The 19,546-nt window shown below is 52.3% G+C and overlaps 1 protein-coding gene and 1 long non-coding RNA gene across 2 annotated transcripts in view; one reads left to right on the top strand and one right to left on the bottom strand.

Moving 5' to 3' along the window:
* LOC125962645 (uncharacterized) overlaps window positions 1-19,546 on the bottom strand; it is a 601,794-nt gene that overhangs the window by 366,532 nt on the left and 215,716 nt on the right. The gene's annotated exons all lie outside the window — the stretch shown is intronic.
* IRX6 (iroquois homeobox 6) lies at window positions 1,000-6,910 on the top strand. The gene is made up of 6 exons (XM_004264903.1): window positions 1,000-1,579; window positions 2,586-2,843; window positions 3,487-3,596; window positions 3,791-4,098; window positions 4,888-5,490; window positions 6,463-6,910. The coding sequence occupies exons 1-6, from the start codon at window positions 1,535-1,537 to the stop codon at window positions 6,468-6,470; spliced, it is 1,332 nt and encodes a 443-aa protein (XP_004264951.1). The 5' UTR covers window positions 1,000-1,534; the 3' UTR covers window positions 6,471-6,910.

Below are 19,546 nucleotides of genomic sequence, written 5' to 3'. Positions count from 1 at the left end.
TCGGTGCCCTTTTGAGAGCCCCTGGGATGGAGGGGGTGGTCAGACCGCTAGGCCCAGCCAGGCGTCCCAGCGGAGCGCAGGGAATGGGCCGCCCTCCCCGCGGGCTGAACCGCGGCTCGCCAGCGCCACCCCCAGCGGAGCGCGGCGGCTGCAGCTCGGCCCCAGCGCCTTCCTGCGGCTCCCCGCTCCCCCGTGGACACAGTTCGCCGTGCGCACGAGGCAGCCAAGTCTCGGCTTCGGAGGAGACGCCCAGGAGTCTCAGCCCGTGGCCTGCAGATGCCAGGGGTCAGACTTGGCGCCTTTCCTGGCGGAGTCCGAAGGGGGGATCTGAACCTTGACCTCGAGGGGGCGCTATTCGGCCTATTGGAGGGCCTGAAAGCCGCAGAGAAGCCCCGGGGTCAAGGCCCTGGCAAAGCCCCGGGCATGGAGAGCCTGCATCGAGCTAGAGTCCTAGGGAGACTGGGGCGGGGAGCCAGGTCCCCGAGGACAAAGACGGCCGGAACAGTGGGATCCACTGACGCTGCCCAGCGCTGCCCCAACGAGCTCGGGGCCTGTGGCGCGAACAAACTTTCCTGCAGCGGAGGGGCGGGATGGGGGGGCCGGGCTGGAGGCTTCTCCCCCGAGCTTCTGCTCTCCTCCACCTGCCAGCTTTCAACCTCCGCCCAGCCTTCGCCCACCCCTGTTTCCTCCCCTCCCCCGCGCGCCTCTATTCAGTTAGACTCCTCATCTCTCTCCTCTCCCCTCCTCCTTCTCCCTCTAGCCTTTCTCCCCCACTTTTCTCCTGTAGTTTCTCCTGTCTCTTCTTTTGTATTCTCTCCTCCCTCGCTGCCCGGTGCTTCTCTCCTCCTCCGGGCTGCAGGGGAGGAGGTAAGCGCGCTGCGCCCGGGGCCTGCGCGGCACAGTGGGAGGCGTTTCTGCTACTTCTCCCGGGTAATTTGGTGAGATTGTACGTGCGCGCGCGCGTGAGTTTAAGGCGAAAACGGTAGGATCCTGCGCCAGGCAGAGAGGGTCAGGGTCTTTGACTTTCCTCACCAGCTGCACAAACCTCCCGGAACAAGTGTGTGTGGTGAGTGCGCGCGCGCGCACGGGCTGGCTGCGCTTGGCAGGCTTGGTGGCCCGGGGCCCCAGGGCTCGGGGGCCCGCCTGGCAGCCCGGGATTACCGTGACGTCACATTGAGCCTCTGGCCACCTTGGACTGGGGCACCTCGGGAGCTGCACGGCCCCGCGCCGCGCCTCACCTTGCCTCGCCACCGCGCGCTTTTGGGAACCCGCATCCACTGCCTTCCCCTGCCCATCCATGGGCCCTTCTGTCTTCCGGACCACGCGGGCCGGAGGGGAGCCTTCTGGAGCGCAGGGCTCGGCAGCCGGGCTGCCTTCGGCTCTGCCTCCAGTCGCGCCAAGCGGGCGGAGGACCCGGCGCTGGGCATCGGCAACCGTGTAAGGAACCGAGGCCGCGGACGGCTGGAGGCGCAGAACCGCGAGGCAGAGGCGGGAACTCGCAAGAGAAGAGGGAGGTGGGTCACGGACAGCCACCATGTCCTTCCCGCACTTTGGACACCCTTATGGCAGCGCTTCCCAGGTAAGAGCCGCCCCCTTGGGGGATGGGGGCGGGCTGGAAGGAGGGAGCGCCTAGCGCAGGAGCCCGCTCGTAAACGCCCCCCTCTCACACGAGTCCCCGGGGAAGTCAGAGAGCGGGCACCTGGGTAATGCACCACCGACCCCTCTGGCAGCCCCAATCCCTGGCTGAGAACGTTCAACTCCCCCAGCGTAGGCTGGAAAATCGTGGGACCCGAAACTTGGGCACTCTGGCCACGAGCTCCGTGAGGTGGGTGGGATCTCGGGAATCTTACAGAGAGGCCTCCTTATCGTACAGATATCCGAGGTGGCCAGGAGAGTCTCAGACTTCCAGTCCAGAGCCCTGTCCATCTCACTGTTTTTCTGGGCTTGTTCGTTTGTTGTCCTCTGTTCTTTTTCTTCCCTTTCCATGGGCAGGTCCAAGCGCTCTGCTTCTGGTTCCTTCGATTTTTCCAGACCTGGGTGGGTACTGTACGGTGACAGGGTTTCCTGGGGAAATTCTGGAGAGCCCACCCCTGTTCAGTTTCTCCGCAGAGTGCCAGAGGACTAGTCCCACTTGACCTCTGCCCCGCTTTGTGATCTAGGATAAGCCTCCGACTCTCTCTAGCCCTAACTCCCGATCTATAAAATGGGAGCAGGAGTGAGACGTGGTCTCTAAGACTACCTTCAAGTTCGGCCTTTGTAGGATCCTGTGACTCCGGGGAGGGAGGGCTCGCGAGGGAACTGGCCGAGGTTGGCCTCTGTGATTTGGGTTTTAGAACCTTCCCATGACCCGGAGCCCCTGGAACTCTGGAGTTTAGCAAAGGTTTAGGGGTATTTATAAAGGCAGTTTGGGTAAATTGCGTCTACGGACAATTCCTGTCCCAGTCCTCAGCAGAACGCTCAACACAGCACAAGGTGGCATTTAGTTTATATTGAATGAAGGAACGATCTGGCAGTTCCGCCGCTGGCTCCCGCCAGCCCGAGGCGCCGGTCTCTGACCTCCGGTGCCCCCTCTCTCGCCCCCGTAGTTTCTGGTGTCTGCAAGTTCCAACGCCACTTGCTGCGAATCCGCCCCGCGCTCGGTCCCAGATGTGGCCTCAGGCTCCACCCCGGCGGCCGCGCTCTGCTTCGCACCCTACGACAGTCGGCTGCTGGGCAGTGCGAGGCCGGAGCTGGGCGCGGCCTTGGGCATCTATGGAGCTCCCTACTCGGCCGCTGCAGCCGCCCAGAGCTACGCAGGCTACCTGCCCTACGGCCCGGAGCCGCCCACGCTGTACGGGGCGCTGGTGAGTAGCTGGGGTGGAGCCTGGGTCTGTGCGTCAAAACCTACCCTCCTGGGGGCAGGAGCGGCAGGGGCGAAATCCAGTGTGATGTCTCCATCTAGGAAGGACTCACAACTCCGAGGAAAGGAAAAGGTTAGGACTGTATATAAAGAAAAAAAAATCTTTACAGTTTACAGGAGTCCGTCCTGTACCTCTATGAATTGCGTGAGGTAGGCAAGTCATCACTAGGCTCAGGGTACACATGAGGAAACTGAGGTGCAGAGGGGCCCGAGAGAGAAAGGGTCAGGGAATAGCTCTGGAAGGGGAGTAAAGAAAGTTCCCCAGCTGGTGGGAGGGGGGAGGGGCTGGGGGGACAAGTAGTAACAGTAATCTTAACAGCTAATATTTAACTATTGTTTATTCTGCACCAGGAACTCTGTCAAGCATTCTTCTTCAATAACCTCTAGGCATTATTGTTATCCCATTTTACCAAGGGGAAACTGAGGCATAGAGGGGTTAAACAACTGTGCCCAAGGTCACACAGCCAATGCGAGTGGTGGTACTGCAATTGGAACCAGACTTGACTCCAGAGTTCACACCCTCAGCAACTCCCCACCCCTCTTCCTCCCCAGATGTAGTTCTGAATTCTTCCTTCCTCCCCCACCAGAATCCACAGTATGAATTTAAGGAGGCTGCAGGGAACTTTACACCCGGCCTGGCGCAACCAGCAGCCTATTATCCCTACGAGCAGAGCCTGGGGCAGTACCAGTATGACCGGTAAGGCATGGGGCATTGGTGGCTGTCATCTCAAGTCCTTTCCCCCCTTCCTGGCCAAGGTAGGACCAATCTACAGAGCATGGGGGGCTGTGTGCTAGGATGGGGAGCAGAACCTCACTTCCAGGACGTAAACAGTCTCCTGCCTGCAGCCCCAGGTTCCTCACCCCAGAACTGTGAGTCAAGTTCTCCCCCAGGTACGGATCGGTGGAGTTGGGTGGCGCTGGGCGCAGAAAGAACGCCACCCGGGAGACCACTAGCACACTCAAGGCCTGGCTCAACGAGCACCGCAAGAACCCCTACCCCACCAAGGGCGAGAAGATCATGCTGGCCATCATCACCAAGATGACCCTCACCCAGGTGTCCACCTGGTTCGCCAACGCGCGCCGGCGCCTCAAGAAGGAGAACAAGATGACTTGGGCGCCCAAGAACAAAGGCGGGGAGGAGAGGAAGGAGGAGGGTGGAGCAGAGGAATTGCTGGGCTGCCTAAATGGTGACACCAAAGGTACCGAATGTTCACTGCCCCAACCTGCGTGGGTTTCCAGCCATCAAGCAGTTTAATTGGCTTTTCACAACCACTCCGTGGGGTAGCTTTTAGGAAGGCACCCCCTTGCTTACCCTTGCACGTGCAACCCCTGCATGCCTCAGGGCCTTTGCCTGTGTGGTTCCCTCTGCCTGGAATTCCCTACAGAGCCGGCTTCTTCTCGACTTGAAAAGTGCCTCCGAAAAGCCTTCCCTGGCCACCCACGCCAACTAGCTTCCCAAGTTATTCTCTATCACGTCAGCCTACTTTATGTGCCATACTTAGCCCCTCAGGGATGTCAACTCCCCTAGAAAGTGTCTTATCCACTGCTGTATTCTCTAAGTTCCTAATACCTAAATGCCTAAATGATGTCTGGAGTATAGTTGGTACTCAGTAAATATTTTCTCAATTAAGTAATACACACCAGCCACCTGTGGGTGTTGGAATTGGGTAAAAACTTTCCCTTGCTTTTTTAAGGCTGAGGAACTGAGATCCAGGTCTTAGGCAGCGAAAAGTGGACATTTCCTTGGGGTATCGGAGGGGAGGAGTCTTCCAAAGGGTGGGGGCAGGTCTAGGGGCGGGAATTCTTTTCCTGCTGCGCAGCCGGCAGCCCAGGGGCAAATGTAGGAGGCGGTGTGGCCATCCTGGTGAATTACACCGAGAATGCCCTGAGTGCAGAGCGCGTTTGCTAAAAGCTTCTCAGGGATGGGCACTCCCGAGGATTTCCCTTGGGGCCTGGGGCTTTTCTCACTCGCTCCTGATTTCCCGCAGACGTTTCAGCTAGCCAGGAGGCTCGGGGGCTGAGTGACCTGGAAGACCTGGAGGAAGAAGAGGAAGAGGAGGCGGATGAAGAGGAGGCAGTGGCCACAGCTACGGACAGGCTGGCTGAGCTCCATCAAGACACTCAGTCGCTGCCGGCGGCACAGTGTGCCACAACTCGAGAGGGCCGGCCGGAGCGCAAGGAGTGCAGTCTGGCGGCGCCCCGCTTCTCGTTCACTGAGACCCCCAGGTCAGGAGAAACCGACTTCCTGCGGGCCGAGCCAGGAGGCCCCACTTTGACCATGCACTACCCGCGCAGCGAGAAACCGCGCATCTGGTCTCTGGCGCACACTGCGGCAGCCAGCGGTGTCGAAGGTGCACCCCCAAACCTGTCCAGGCCACGAAGTCCTGAGTGCCATCTGATTCCTGGACAGCCTCCAGGCCCCGGCGCGCGACCCGCAGTCCCCAGAGACTCCGCGTGCGAAGAGTCTTCCCGAGTAGCCAAAGCCTTTGGAAACCCCTCGTTTGCCCAACAGGGCCTGCCTCTGGACTGTACGCCATGCCCGCGGCGGAGGGCGCCGGCAGTGCGGTGCCAGTACCAGTCAGGAGCAGAAGGTAGTGGGCCCCCAACGGCGCTGGGAGTGTCTGTCCAAAAGACACCTTCCCCCGACACATCCATCCATCCACCCCCCCGCCCCGGGTGCCCAGCCGCTGCACACTCTCTCTGCCTCTCCAGTATGCCCAGGTTCAGACCTAGCGCAAGATTGTCTCACAGCACTCCTTGAAACAGAAGCTTAGAGATAAAAGTTCTAGTTACCAAATCTTAAAACCAAATAATAGTACTCAGCTCAGAATGAGACAGTAACTTGCCTAGAAAACCCTTAGAAAGTCATTGAAGAGATGGACAGCTAATATCTCTCCAACGTTCAGCCAGTGTGCCAGGTGGGCACCACCATGACCCTCTCCAGCACAGCCACCCTTGTCCCCTGCCTGCCCTTCAGAGGAAGCCAGCTGGCTCCTGCTGTTCCGGTGCCAAGACTTTGCCAGGGCTAGGCAGGTACCAGGGCTTTCCCGGAAGTCTGAGGGGAAGGGCCAGATACCTACAGTCGGTTCAAGGCCAGTGCTTAAGTTCAGCGGGCAGCCCTCTGTGCCGCCCACTAAATCCCTATGGGCGTCGCTCAGGTGGGTGCTGTCCCTGGAAAGCCCCGCGCCCCCCACCAAAAGCTCACCCCCAAGCAGGGCAGGACTGCCAGTCAGTGTCTCCTGCCCCTGGCTGGTTCTCTGGCTGTGTTTGGTGGAAGGGAATCTCACCCCACAAAGGGACGTTCCAGAAGCATTTGGCAGCCTCCAGCAATTACTGTCAGATTCTGCTCTTTGAAGTAATTTCTCTCGGGATTAGCTACTGGCTTAGAAAATTGGGTTACACTGTTATTTGAATTTACACATAACGGGGTCCAAATGCTACCTCTGGCAAGCAAATTGCCCCTAGACCTTTGATTCCCTTTGGATGAGACACCACTGACCTCAGATTTCCTAGGAATCACCACCAAGTGGCCCTCCGGTTTTAATCAACCTTTCCTCTCTCAGCAGGTTAGCGCAATGGCTGCGATTTGCAGAAGAATCTTGGAAACAAGCCCTACTTTTTGGAACTCACCTCCACACTAAGAAGCTGAGAGACCTCCCCAGGGTCTGGGGCTCTCACTTTGCCTAAGAGACAGACACACAGAAACCCTCCTACCGGCCCTCCTCGCACGCAGAGCTGGGAGTGGCTGGCAGACGTGCATTTTGTCAGATCTCACGGAGGAGGCGGCAGGGCACCTTGGGGAAGGTCAAGGGGGAAGGCTTGGCGAGTCTGCACCGTGCACGGACTCAGTATCCAAGTCTCCCTCTCCCCTCTGGATTCAGGGTCTGAAGCCACTCCCGCTCCTGCTCACTCCCATCACCCTCACTTTGTAACTTCAATGCTGACTTGGCCCCTAAGGACCACGTGGGTCTTCTCCTCCTCCCCACTCCTTGTGTGCTTAAAAATAATCCAACCGAACCCAAGCTGTGTGGCCTCTTTGCGCCAGGGGAGCCTGATAAGGTCGGGGTGGAGGGGAGGATGAAATGTGGTTCTGGGGACAGGATGCAGATTTCAGTCCCTTTCAGAGCTGGGAGAGAAACTGGCAAGGGAATGGTCAAGGCCACGGCGCCTGCGGCTTAGCCCACCGAACTGCGGCCCCAGCCAACACGCAGAGCCCGGCAGACGCCCGGCCGATTCCTGGGAGTTGGGGATGGGGGCGGCCACTGGGGGCGGGGAAGAGGCGGCGTGCAGCCTTCAGGATATTTGTGTGGAAGCTGCATTTGTTTCCGGGTTCGTACTTGGGCTTTAAGTTTGCTGGGAGGAGGGGCGATGGGGATCCTCTTGTCCGTCCCTGGGCGCACCGCTGGGACCCCCGCGCTCCTCCCCTCTGCCCCGGCGGCCAAGTGTGACAGCTTGCCGGGTCGAGGAGAGGCGAGAGGGGGCATTCTTTCCATTTAATCTAGTGCCAGCAAACACTTCCGGTACAGGCCAACCAATGGGAGCTGACGGGCGAGGAAGGGGGCTTTGCCCCCCTGGCTAGCAGCTTCTGGAGTAGGGCTGGGGAGTGCGGAGGCGGAGATGAGACATTTAAAGATGCCGCTGCCAGCCCTGAGTTCGTGTCCTCGACGCAGTGGCTTCGGCTTTAGCCAGCGAGTGCGTTCGCCGCTGCACACGAGGAGAGACGGAGGCGAGCCCGGGACAGCGCCCTAGTGGGGAGGTCCGGGCAGCTGATGCGGACGGGGAGGCGGGAGGGAGGGCAGCTGGGGTGTGCGCCTAGGGGCTGGATCCTCGGGAAGCTGTGTCTCCACTGCTGGGCTCCAGCCCGGCCGGAGGTGGCTGAGTGACAGCCTTCCAGACCAGAGCCCTGCCAGCTGACGGGCCGCTGAAGTCTGGGACGGGAAGGATCCTTATCCTTGGGAGGAGATTTTAAGAACCTTGAAGGCTGCAGAGAGGAAAAGAGGGGGTTAAAAAAAACCCGAAGGGAACAGGCCACCTCCCCCCACCCCACCCTGCCTTCTTTTCTATAGAATAGTCAGAGATAATGAATTACAAAAGCACAAACCCCTTCCTCAGATGAGGAAACTGAGGCCAGATGGGAGGGCAGGGACTGGCTCAAAGTGGTGAAGAGGGACCCAGCTCTCCATTGAGGGTTCAAGGCCCCTTTTAGCTCCTGCCCCTCTCCCTAGCTTCCTGTTGGGAAACCACCTCTCTGCTTTCGTTTTGCTTCTGGGCGACAGCTGCTCCTACCCCCAGCCTCCCCAGGGACACTCCAGTCGCCCTCACTGACCTGCGGCTTAGGGTCCGGGAAATTAAACTGCGAAAAGATAAACATTATTTCCAGTCGGCTTTGTGGGATTAACGCTTGTAATAAAGCGCATTAGCTAGAGGTTTCTTTCAAGGCGCTCTCGACCCCAGCCCCTCCTAGGGGGCCAGGTAAACCCCCTCGGGAGGCTGCTGAGGCTGCAGAAGCTTGTTCCTCGGGCCTCCAGTTGAGAGCGGGGCTCCCGCTGACCATTTAGTGGAGAGGAGAGGGGCCCTTAGCATCACATCGAGTCAGATTTCCAGATGGGAAAGTGAAGGCCAGAGAGAAGGGACCCACCTAAGCCCGAGGTCATGTGGGCCTAGGATGCAGAGAGTGGAAGATGGTAGTGGGCGGAGGGTTTACCTGCACCCTGCCTCCAGCCATTCAGCCTTTATAGGACACTGAGCCTTGCGAAAGGAGGCCCAGCTATCAAGCAGGACCTCTAGAGGTGGTCTCTCTCTCTTGTCTAAGAGGTCCAGCCTCTCCCCCACCACAACCCCGAGCAGGAGCCTGCGGCCCAGGGTTGTTCCAAAGACCTTGGGCCTGGTTAGCTGGAGGCAGAGGCGTGTCAGAAGGGCCAAAAAGAGTAGCCTTGAATCCCAGGAAACGGCTTGACCACCTCAATCCCATTACTACCTTGCTATGTGGCCGTGGACAGCCCCCTTCCCCTCTCTTAGTTTCCCCAGCTGTCAGGTACAGAGATGATCTAGTTCTCCATCCTGGTTCTCAGTGTTCACTCCGGAGCTGATGGTGGGCTCCAGCAGCACAGGTGAAGGCCTGAGAATGGCGAGTCTGAGCCTGTGATTATCCCAGCCTCCGGCCCCCAGCGGCAATCTGTTCCCACCATCTCTGCCCCCACTGAGAGCCTCCTGCAAATCTCCCAATCTAATCTCCCAGAATCATATTTTGAATACTGTTTTGATTAAACACCAGAGCAAGGGGAGGGAGGATGCACCCTGCCGTCCTCAGCTGAGCCTGCTGGGGCCCGCAGACAGCTGGCCTGTGAGCCCTGCAGAGTGAGTGGCAGTCAAGGAGGCAAGGTGACTTTCTCAGGTTTGGAGAGACTGTAGGACTGGCTCTCCAAACTCCCTTGATGGCTCACGTGCTCCTTCCCTCAGCTGGGGAGAACCATGAGGGGACTGGGTAGAGAGAAGAAGCTAAGGCAAGGGAGCCACAACACGTGTCTTCTTCCTTTATCGATTCCTTTCCTGCCAGGAGTCACGACATTGGCATTGGACTCACTAGATGATCTCTATGATCACTTTTGGCTCAAACATCCTATGACCCTGGTAATGACGATAAGAGCTTCTGGAGGCCTTACCACGTGCCAGACTCAATTCCATGTCCTTTCAATGCACGGACTCATTTATACGTCGCAAGGGTCCCAGGGACCATTATATTGTACTTACTAGTGTGTCCATCTACCGAATGAGGAGACAGAAGCTTAGAGAGGTAAAATAACTTGATGTCAGTTATCCAGTTAGCAAGTAAAGAAGTCAAACCCCAAGTAGGACTGGTTCTAAACCACTAAGCTCTACTGTTAATGCATTCTCTTATTTTAAAATTCTTTTATTCCATTATGAATAAGAGCCTATGTCTTTGATACTCTCTGAGTCTATTGTCTCATGCCTCTGGAACTCCAGGTTGCCCTTCTTCCTTCTCAGGAATATCCAGTGGAAAAGGACCTCTGGTGCCTCCTGGACCTGCCCCCATATCCTGGCTGAGAGCACCCCCCCATCCCACTGCCCACATTTCCCCGGGACATGGCTGTCTGAGACACCCCTGGTCAGTGTTTGGCAAAATGTAGCCCATGGATCTCCACCATCAAAGTCAGCCCATGACTAAAGAATCCCACTGGGAGGTTGCCTGAAAGATCTGCTTGTGTGACAAGCACCCTAGGAGGCCTCGTGGGCCTCTAATCTGAGTAGCAGTGACTGACCCTCAAGTGGTCAGACCCTAAACTCATCCTGAGACCTTAGGATGCCTGCTGTCGGCCAAGAATAAATCACATCCCAGTAACAGGTGCCAACATTTCCTCCAGGATTTAATCTGGATTGGCATGCAATCGCCTCGTCTGGTTCGGCTCCCCACGCCCCATCCTGAAGCTCAAAGATTTGTTGTTATTGGAGGGGGAGGAGGTGACCTAGGAGACGAACTTGCCTGTCCGAGCAGTCTAAAGACTAACTAGGATTCCAGGTTTGGAAGCATCTTTGGAGTCCCCTGCACTTCAGCATGTAAGAGAATTCTGTGCCCAAACACAAGCATGCAGTCCAGAATCACTACATATTTGGGGAAAGCCAACACCAGGAAGGGAAGACTGTATCCTAAGCAAAAAAAAAAAAAAGTGATGGAGGGGATGGGTCTCTCACTGTCTCCTGTTGCAGCCTTGGCTGCAATAGAAAGTTTTTTCTTTTTTGAACCAAATTCTTTCTCCACATCTCTTCTGAAATCAATTTCCTGAACCAACAAGTCTTACTCTTCTCCACGATTCCTTCTTCTTTGTCCTACCCTCTATGCCTCCTCTTCCCCTCGTCCTCTCAGTGGAACTTGCTTGGTCCTTCCTCTGAGATCAGGGTAAGAATGGAGTCCAACAGCTGTCTCCCAGTTATATGGTGGAGGACCCTCTCCGTTGGCATGATTTTCATTAAACACTAAGTTGGAGAAGGTGGAGATATAGTGACCTGAGTCCTTGGGCAAGTCACCAAATGCCTCTGAGATTCAGCTTTCTCCTGGTAGGTGGGATCATGTTAAACCATGTAGCTCTTTCATAATTGCTCTAGCTGCCGTGGAGACGAAGATTTAGATCAATGTTACTTGAATGTTGGTCAGTGGCAAAGCAACACCCCTAATTTTTGCCAAGAGTTGGAGAGATGTTAAAGACAAACTAGCACCAACGGAGGCTTCTCCTTTGTGAATAAGAGGATTGAAAGAAAGTTGAAGAGGGAACCCTTTGTGTCACTCTGAGATTCAGCGTTATTTAATGCCATGACCAGCTCACATCACGGCTTGTACACATTCGACTGTTTGGTGAGTTAATCTGTATGAATGTAAAGGGTGATTATTATTGAAGAGATCATCAGAGACTGAGGTCTTCCCTCATTGCCTGGGTCTGTCTCCAAATTCCAACTTGGCTTTATTTAAAGTCTTAGACAACCTGCCTTAGAACAGTAATGTCCACAAGGATAATGAGTCTAGAGTATTTGTTCTCAACCCTGGTGGTGCATCAGATCAGCCAGGGAGGTGTTTGCCTTTGTTTTGATTTTCCATACCAACCTCCAAGCTGTACCTCAGACCAATTAAATCCAATCTCTAGGGGTGGGCCCCAGCAGTATTTTTGAAGCTTCTAAGTGATTCCAATGTACAGCCAAGGTTGAGAACCAGTGAACTACAACTAGGCTGTTTCTCTTTCCAGCCCCACTATTTTCTAGAAGGGTGTTGGAGTAAGGGATGGGGCTTGGCAGACAAAGTCTAGAAGCCTGTGGTTTCTCCCTGGAGTCTATGGACTTCACATTTTCCCCAGGGTAAAATGAGATATGACAGTTACAGTTTATCGCATCATTCACAAAGGAGCCCAAAGATGGATGTCATCCTGGACATCGAAGGCCAGTGTCAAGCCAGGGAGACCTCCTTGAGCCTTGCCCATCTCATATGCCAGCTGCCTGTACACAGAGTGGAAGACCCTAGGCACATGAGCCAAGTCATCCCCGGGACAGCTCAGAGGTGGCCCTGAGCTGGGTAAGAGCCCTTTGGAAGTGTTTCTTGGTGTTCCAGTTATGTATTGCAGAGGGAAAAATCACCCTCAAACTTAATGGCTCAAAACAGCAACAGTCATTAATTTTGCTCACAGATCTGCAATCTGGGCAGGGTTCAGTGGGAATGATTTGTTTCTGGCCCATGAGGTATTAGAAGAGGTATCTTGACTGGAGCTGGAGGATCCACTTCCAAGGAGGATGTGGGGTTCCAGCCCCTGCAGAGGTTTCCATCCTTGCCATGGGCTGCTTGAGTTTCCTTACATCATGGCAGCCAGGTTTCAAGAGCAAGTGTTCCAAGAGGCCTGGGTGGAAGTCACAAGGTTTCTCATGACCCATCCTCAGAAGTCTCAGGATGTCACTTCCACTGTATTCCATTGGTTAAGCAAGTCACTAAGCTTGTTCAGAGACAGGAGAGGAATTCAACTCTACCATTTAATGGGAGGCATAGCATAGAGTTTGTAGGCATCTTTACCCAAATTGAGATCATAGCTGAAGGCCCAGTTCTGAATGAAGTTCCAGACTTTATTACTCTCCCATTCAACGTGTGGACTTGGGGTTCTGTCTTAGTCAGCTAGGGCTGCCGTAGCAAAATACCACAGACTGGGTGGCTTAAACAACAGACGTTTATGCTCTCACAGTTCTAGAGGCTGGGAAGTCTAAGATCAAGGTGCCAGCCAGTTTGGTTCCTAGTGAGAGCTTTCTTCTTGGCTCACAGATGGCAGTCTTCTCATGGTGTCCTCACATGGTGGAGAGAGAGAGCTCTGGTGTTTCTTCCTCTTCTTATAAGGGCACCAACCCTATTGGATCAGGGTCCTACCTTTATGACCTCATTTGACTTTTATCACCTCCACACGGGCGCTGTCTTCCAATACAGTCCCATTGGGGATTAGGGCTTCAACATAGGACTTCTGGAGGGCCATAATCATTTAATAACAGACCCTAACCCAGAACTCAAGATGGACAAGGTCAGTTAGGAAGTAGGTGACCAAGAAAAGGGTGCTGATTCTCTCGCCAATGGTCCAGGCCAGCCCCTAGCCACAGAGGTGCTGGCTGGGGCAGGCATCTAGCTGCCCATCATATCCCCCCATCAATGTCCTGCCCTGGGGACTTCCCTAGTGGTCCAGTGGTTAAAACTCTGTGCTCCCAATGCAGGGGGCCCGGGATCGATCCCTGGTTGGGGAAGTAGATCCCGCACGCCACAACTAAGATCCCACATGCCGCAACTAAGATCCCACATGCCGCAACTAAGATCCCACATGCCACAACTAAGGCCCAGTGCTGCCAAATAAATATATATTTTTAAAATGTCCTGCCCTGGCAATGTGTCTGTAACCTCAATGTGGAAGAAGAACGCAGTGACATATCTTCAAGAGCCATTAAGTGCCTGTCACTGCATATGATTTCATAACACTCTGTAAACAAAGAAACTGAGTCTTAAGAAACAAAGTCCTTTTTCCAAGGTGCCCATCTGGAAAATGGCAGAGTTGGGGTTCCAATCCAGGTCTGTGTGACTCCAAAGCCCTTGCTGTCCTCCAAGGGAAGACAGAAGGAGGCTGAGTGCCTCCACTCTAAGATCATGCTGTAGAGCAAAGTGGTAAGAGCACAGCTTCTGAAACCAGACTACCAGGGTCTGAATCCCAGCTCTGCCATTTACTAGCTGTGTAACCTGAAGCAAGTAGCATAACCTGTCTGGACCTCGGTTTCCTCATCTGTAAAATGGGAATAATAATAGTGCCTGTGCCTGCCTCACTGGACTGTTGTGAGGATTAAACGGTTAATATGTAAAGCATTAGAATTGTGTGCCCGGTCCATAGTATACGTTATGTAAAATGTCAGCTGCAACTTCTTTTCCCACTACTGCACCAGCGGTCCCTGCCTCTCCAGTGAAGCCTGAAATCACTGTTGTGTCCCCACCCCCAGCAGTCCTGCCTGCCCTGCTTATTCTACCAAGTCGGTGTCACAGTTCACACATGTCCCTCTTACCTGGAACAAAGACATGGGGTCACTCTCTCGGTGTCCATTTAGGGAGAAACCTCATGCGGCACATTTTATGAATTGCTCACACTTCCCCTTATCAAGATTAATGGCACCATTGCCCACGGTCAGTCCTCCTGTGGTCTCAGCTAATGACTTCAACCCTCAACGTGTTTCCTCCGCATTTGCTTCAGAAGATCGTTCTGAACAGCAAGACTGCTTTAATAGCCACTTGGTACTAATGATGCCTTTTAAGTGCATAAAGAGAATCTCTAAGCGCCAAACGGGAGGCCCATTGACTGGTGACAACAGCTATTGACATTGACACGCGAGGCAAGGTCAGGACGATGCCCATCAAGGGACTGTCACTGGGCCGAACAGTGGGGATTTTCTTTCTATTACACTGGAAAGCTCCTTATTTTTTCCTCCTGTTCCTTAAACACACCCCACTAAATGGGGTGTGTAAATGGTGTGGTTACCCACTCTTTATGTCTGCCCTTCCCCTGTGGCCACCATGACACACTCAGCCGGTCAAGAGGTGGCGTGGCAGTGTGATGAAGAGCATAGGTATAGGAGGCAGGGAAAGCTGGATTCACATTCTGGCCCCGGCACTTAGTACCCGGTGATGGTGAGCTACTGCCTTAATCTCTCTGAACCTCAGCTTCTTCGTCAGTAAAATGGGATAGAACTTGAGCTTAGCTCGTGGGGTGATGGCGAGGATGAACTCAGCTGAGAAATGTTAAGTGTATAGCTCGGGGGCTGACACACATGCTCAATAAATGTTGGTTATGACTGAATTAACTTGCTCCACTATAGCTGGGCTCCCTAGGGAAGTGACAAACTGCCTTAGCTTGCCATACATGTCCCTGCTATGATCATGATATAGACTGTAGTCCTGAGTATCTCATGTGTCACCCCACTGTGAGGTCCTAATTCTGTCGACAAAGGGCCATTCCCCAAAGATGGGATCTGGGCGTGTGATGTCACCCTCGTACGGAAGCACTGTTTCACTACCACACTTTTCTCCTTCTTGGGAACTGACCCAAGAGAGTGTTCCTGTCCATTACCAGCTATTATCTCAACACCAAGATCCTACCTCCCAGGGCTTCAGGTCTAGTACCTAGTGTCTGCCATGTTGCCTAGTCCTTGATCATTCAACTCATTACCTTCCAGGAGGACTCCAACCTTCCATTGCTGAAATGCATTGGTTCTTGGCCTCACTTTATGCTTAACTTTTTGTTGGTAGTGGTTGGTGTTTAGGTCCCATCTGTGGGGTGAGTGCAGAGCAGCGGGATGAGGCCACCCTCGGGGAGTGGTTTCCCAAGCACTGATGGGTAAACTTTCAAAGAGCGAGAAGAGAGGGGAGGGTTATCTACAAAGCAGAAATGGAGTCACAGATGTAGAAAACAAACTTGTGGTTACCAGGCGGTAAGAGGGGGTAGAGATAAATTGGGAGATTGGGATTGACATATACATACCACTATATATAAAACAGATTACTAATAAGAACTTACTGTATAGCACAGGGAACTCTACTCTGCACTCTGTAATGGCCTATATGGGAAAAGAATCTAAAAAAGAGTGGATGTACATATATGTATAACTGATTCACTTTGCTGTACACATGAAACTAATGCAACATTGTAAATCAACTACACTCCAATAAAAATTTGTTATAAAAGAGAGGGGGGAGTAATACGTGGGGGAGAAGCAAAGATGGAGCCTGGATTGGGGTGGGGGAGAGGAAGTGAAATGAGAACGTGCAGATGAATGGGAGGAGGTTGGAGGGTGGAGGATGTCAGCTCAGAGACTTCAGAGAGTGAGGACCCAGGTGTAGGGTGAAAAAACTTGGGATGTTCAAGAAACGAAGTCCCGGGCTTCCCTGGTGGCGCAGTGGTTGAGAGTCCGCCTGCCGATGCAGGGGACGCGGGTTCGTGCCCCGGTCCGGGAAGATCCCACATGCCGCGGAGCAGCTGGGCCCATGAGCCATGGCCGCTGAGCCTGCGCATCCGGAGCCTGTGCTCCGCAACGGGAGAGGCCACAACAGTGAGAGGCCCGCGTACCGCAAAAAAAAAAAGAAAAGAAAAGAAACGAAGTCCCTCAATGCTGGGCGTCCAGCCGACTTCCCTTAACGTGCAACATGCTGTACATTGAACGCGTGCGGCAGAAGGGCCTGGGCTATTATTACATTCTATGCAAAACCAAACGCTCCAACCTACATTCTAACTGAAGGAGAGATACTTCTAATGTGGGCTGAAGGCGGTAGCCCTTTGACGGTGGGCAAGGAGGCCACAGGCCCCGGCAAGGAGGCAGAAGCCCTGTCTGCAGTTTTTCCCACTCTCTCTTCACCTAACTCTCAGCTCCTGTTCAGCCCCATCCCTTCACCGTGACATTTGACATATGACACCCATGAGTTTCACTTGACCCCTTTGTTGGGTGCCATTAAATGGCCTGAAGTTAAAATGTTAATTATCATTAATCATTTTTTATGAAATGGCTTTGCCGAAGCCATAAATTCAGCAGAGAGAGGCTTCTTGTGTGGAGCTGACAGTTTATGGAATACTGACTGTCAGAGAAGGCACTCGAATATGTGAATGTTTCTAGAGGGGTAAGTTATAAGGAGGAAATTGAAAGCCTACAGGTGGCATGGAATGATACAAAGTGACTCGGGACAAAAAAGAAAAAAACGAGATGGCGGGATGAGTCAGGGGATGGGGGCGAGGGACAGAAAGGAGTCAGTGTTGCCCACCTTGCTCCCTGCACCAAGCTCAGTGACCCATCAGAGGTAGATGCCGAAAAAACCAACCTGGAAAGGTGAATAAATGAGGAAGGAGAGAGGAAGGCCAGAAAAGGAAAAGAGGGACAAAGCAAGGGGAAGGGGAGGTTTACAGAGAGTTGGAGAGTAAATCAAAAGCATCTGAAAAGAAAAGAGCCCAGATTTCTGCCCTTGAGTTCAAGATCCTGGGAACCTCAGTATATATGCATCTGCTTATTGATTTTTGGCTAAAGTGTGATTTACCTGCCTCATTCCTGTTCAAGAGAAACCTGCCCATCGTTAGCAATACTGCATTGTGCACTTGAAAACCTTTTAGGAGGGTGGATCTCATGTTAAGTCTTCTTACCGCAAAACAAAAACAAACACACAGGGCTTCCCTGATGGTGCAGTGGTTGAAAATCCGCCTGCCAATGCAGGGGACACAGGCTCGAGCCCTGGTCCGGGAAGATCCCACATGCCGCAGAGGAACTAAGTTCGTGCACCACAACTACTGAGCCTGTGCGCTAGAGCCCGTGAGCCACAAGCGCTGAGCCTGTGTGCTGCAACTACTGAAGCCCGCACTCCTAGAGCCCGTGCTCCGCAACAAGAGAAGCCACCGCGATGAGAAGATCACTCACCACAACTAGAGAAAGCCCGCGCAGCAACGAAGACCTAACACAGCCAAAAATAAATAAATTAAATAAATAAATTTATTTAAAAATACACACACACACACAAAGCGACACAAGGAAACTTTGGGAGGTGATGGACATATCTGTTACCTTGAATGTGGTCATGGTTTCCCCAGTGTATGCATCAGTCCAAACTCATCAAATTGTATAGATAAATATATGTCACTTTGTGTATCAATTATACCTCAGTAAAGCTGTTAAAATCATCTTTTCATAAGTACAAACACGCAGAGAAAAAGACACTGCAAGATCACATGCCAGAATGAGAACAGTGGTTTTCTCTGGAAGATGAGATTATGGGTATTTTCACTTTTCTGGTTTTTACATTTTTATATCTCCAAATTTTCTGCAAGATTGTGCTTAATCATGAAAAATACATAATAAATCTGTGTGTGTGTGTGTGTGTGTGTACATACACAATTGTGAACAATAAGAGATGGATAGAAAGGACGGTTGTGCTCCCTGGGGCTGTCCTGTTGAGATGGGTGACAAGAGAGTACCCATTATTTTGGGTCCCTTACTTTTGTCTCGGGAAGTCTGCAAGAGCATGAACAGAGATGCTCTGCAGAGCCGGCTGGCAGGTTCCTGAACTGAGGGCCCTGCTGGGTGACCAGATGTTACAGTGGCCTAAAGGCACACTAGAATAATTCCTGATGAGGAAATTTGGAAGCAAGAACTCTTTCCCTGGGATCCACAGTTGGACTCTGGGGAGCTCTGAACCTCCCTCAAACCGTCTGTAGAACTGTGTCCATGTGCAGTGTTCTGGGGAGAGGGCATCCTCATTTTTCATCAGATTCTTAGAGGCGCCAGTGATCTCCCAAAAGGACCTCTCTTCTAGACCAGGAAATGTCTATTATTAGTAGTAAAAATTAAAGGTGCATCCCAAATATAGGTGTGTTTGTTTGTAAATTACATGCATGTGTTTTATATACAACCTAAGTATATATAATATATACAACCTAAGTATATATAAAATAGTCATTAAAAAATATAGAAAGTAAGATCATTTTAATATTTCCATCCCATAACCCAAAGGAGCATTTCCAACCCCCTGGATAGCACTTTTTGGAGAAAACCACTTCTAGAATTAACAAGGAGCTCCCCATCTCCCCATTCCCCAGCCTACTAACCCCCAAGGAGCAGGGGCCAAGTTCCATGATAAGAAGTAAAAATTCTGGGGTCAAATTTGACATTTATAAAACACTGAAAGTCTATGTGACACTTCACAGTATCATGAAGATAGAGATGTGCTTCCTCTTGACATAGTTTTTCTAGTATCTGCGGCTTCTTCACTGTAGTATTCACATCACCAAAGTTGCCCTGCTGTCTCAACTTTAAATTCAAACAGCAGTGGTTTGACTTTTAGGGTTTAATATAATCAGACTGATGGGGGTCACAGCATGGATGGTCATACAGAGTACATTTACCTCAACCCTACCCTGAAAGGACCATGGCTCTCACCTTTATGAGTACTCTATAGCACAGGGAACTATATTCAATATCTTGCAATGACCTATAATGGAAGCAAATTGGAAAAAATATATATGTATGTATAACTGAATCACTTTGTGTACGTCTGAAACTAGCACAATATTGTAAACCAACTATACTTCAATTAAACAAATATTTTTTTAAAAGGATGAGGGTTTCCACTAGATGGAAATAGATGACTTTGATTCTTATTTTTAAAAGCGTGGCTTCATTAGGGTGATTGTATTCAATGCATCAAGATGCCCTTTTTTCCCCCGTGGAGAAATGAAACCAAGGGTAAAGTTTTTTGAGGCAGTCCCAACAGATTTCCAGGTGAGTACCTGTGACAGAGAATTAACTGTTTATCTTTGTCAACATACTGAATATTGAGAACTGTAATGCAACTGTGAAGACCATTTTATCACCAACCCCCCATCTCTAAAGAGTAAGAGCTAACTGGAATCCTCGTGCAGTAACAGGCATAAAAGTAAGGCTCTCAGCTGAGACTGAGGGGAAGTACCACTTTAGCAATTACACTTCCTTTACCTGTCAAAGGAAGGGATCTCTGCCCAAAGACTCAGTCCTTGGCAAGTTTGGGTGAAATTACAGAAATGGAATCTAAACTGAGGGCTTGGGTGAAAAACACGTTGTGTTTTCCATCCC

This window comes from Orcinus orca, chromosome 20 (assembly GCF_937001465.1).
Source record: "Orcinus orca chromosome 20, mOrcOrc1.1, whole genome shotgun sequence".
In the NCBI taxonomy this organism is placed as follows: Eukaryota; Metazoa; Chordata; class Mammalia; order Artiodactyla; family Delphinidae; genus Orcinus; species Orcinus orca.
This window is presented reverse-complemented; position numbering and strand designations above follow the sequence as displayed.

Coding starts and splice junctions, on each gene's coding strand:
- IRX6 (XM_004264903.1), top strand. CDS start 1,535: ATGTCCTTCCCGCACTTTGGACACCCTTATGGCAGCGCTTCCCAG. Junction 3,597..3,790: donor GGGCAGTACCAGTATGACCG/GTAAGGCATGGG, acceptor GTTCTCCCCCAG/GTACGGATCGGTGGAGTTGG. Junction 4,099..4,887: donor CCTAAATGGTGACACCAAAG/GTACCGAATGTT, acceptor GATTTCCCGCAG/ACGTTTCAGCTAGCCAGGAG.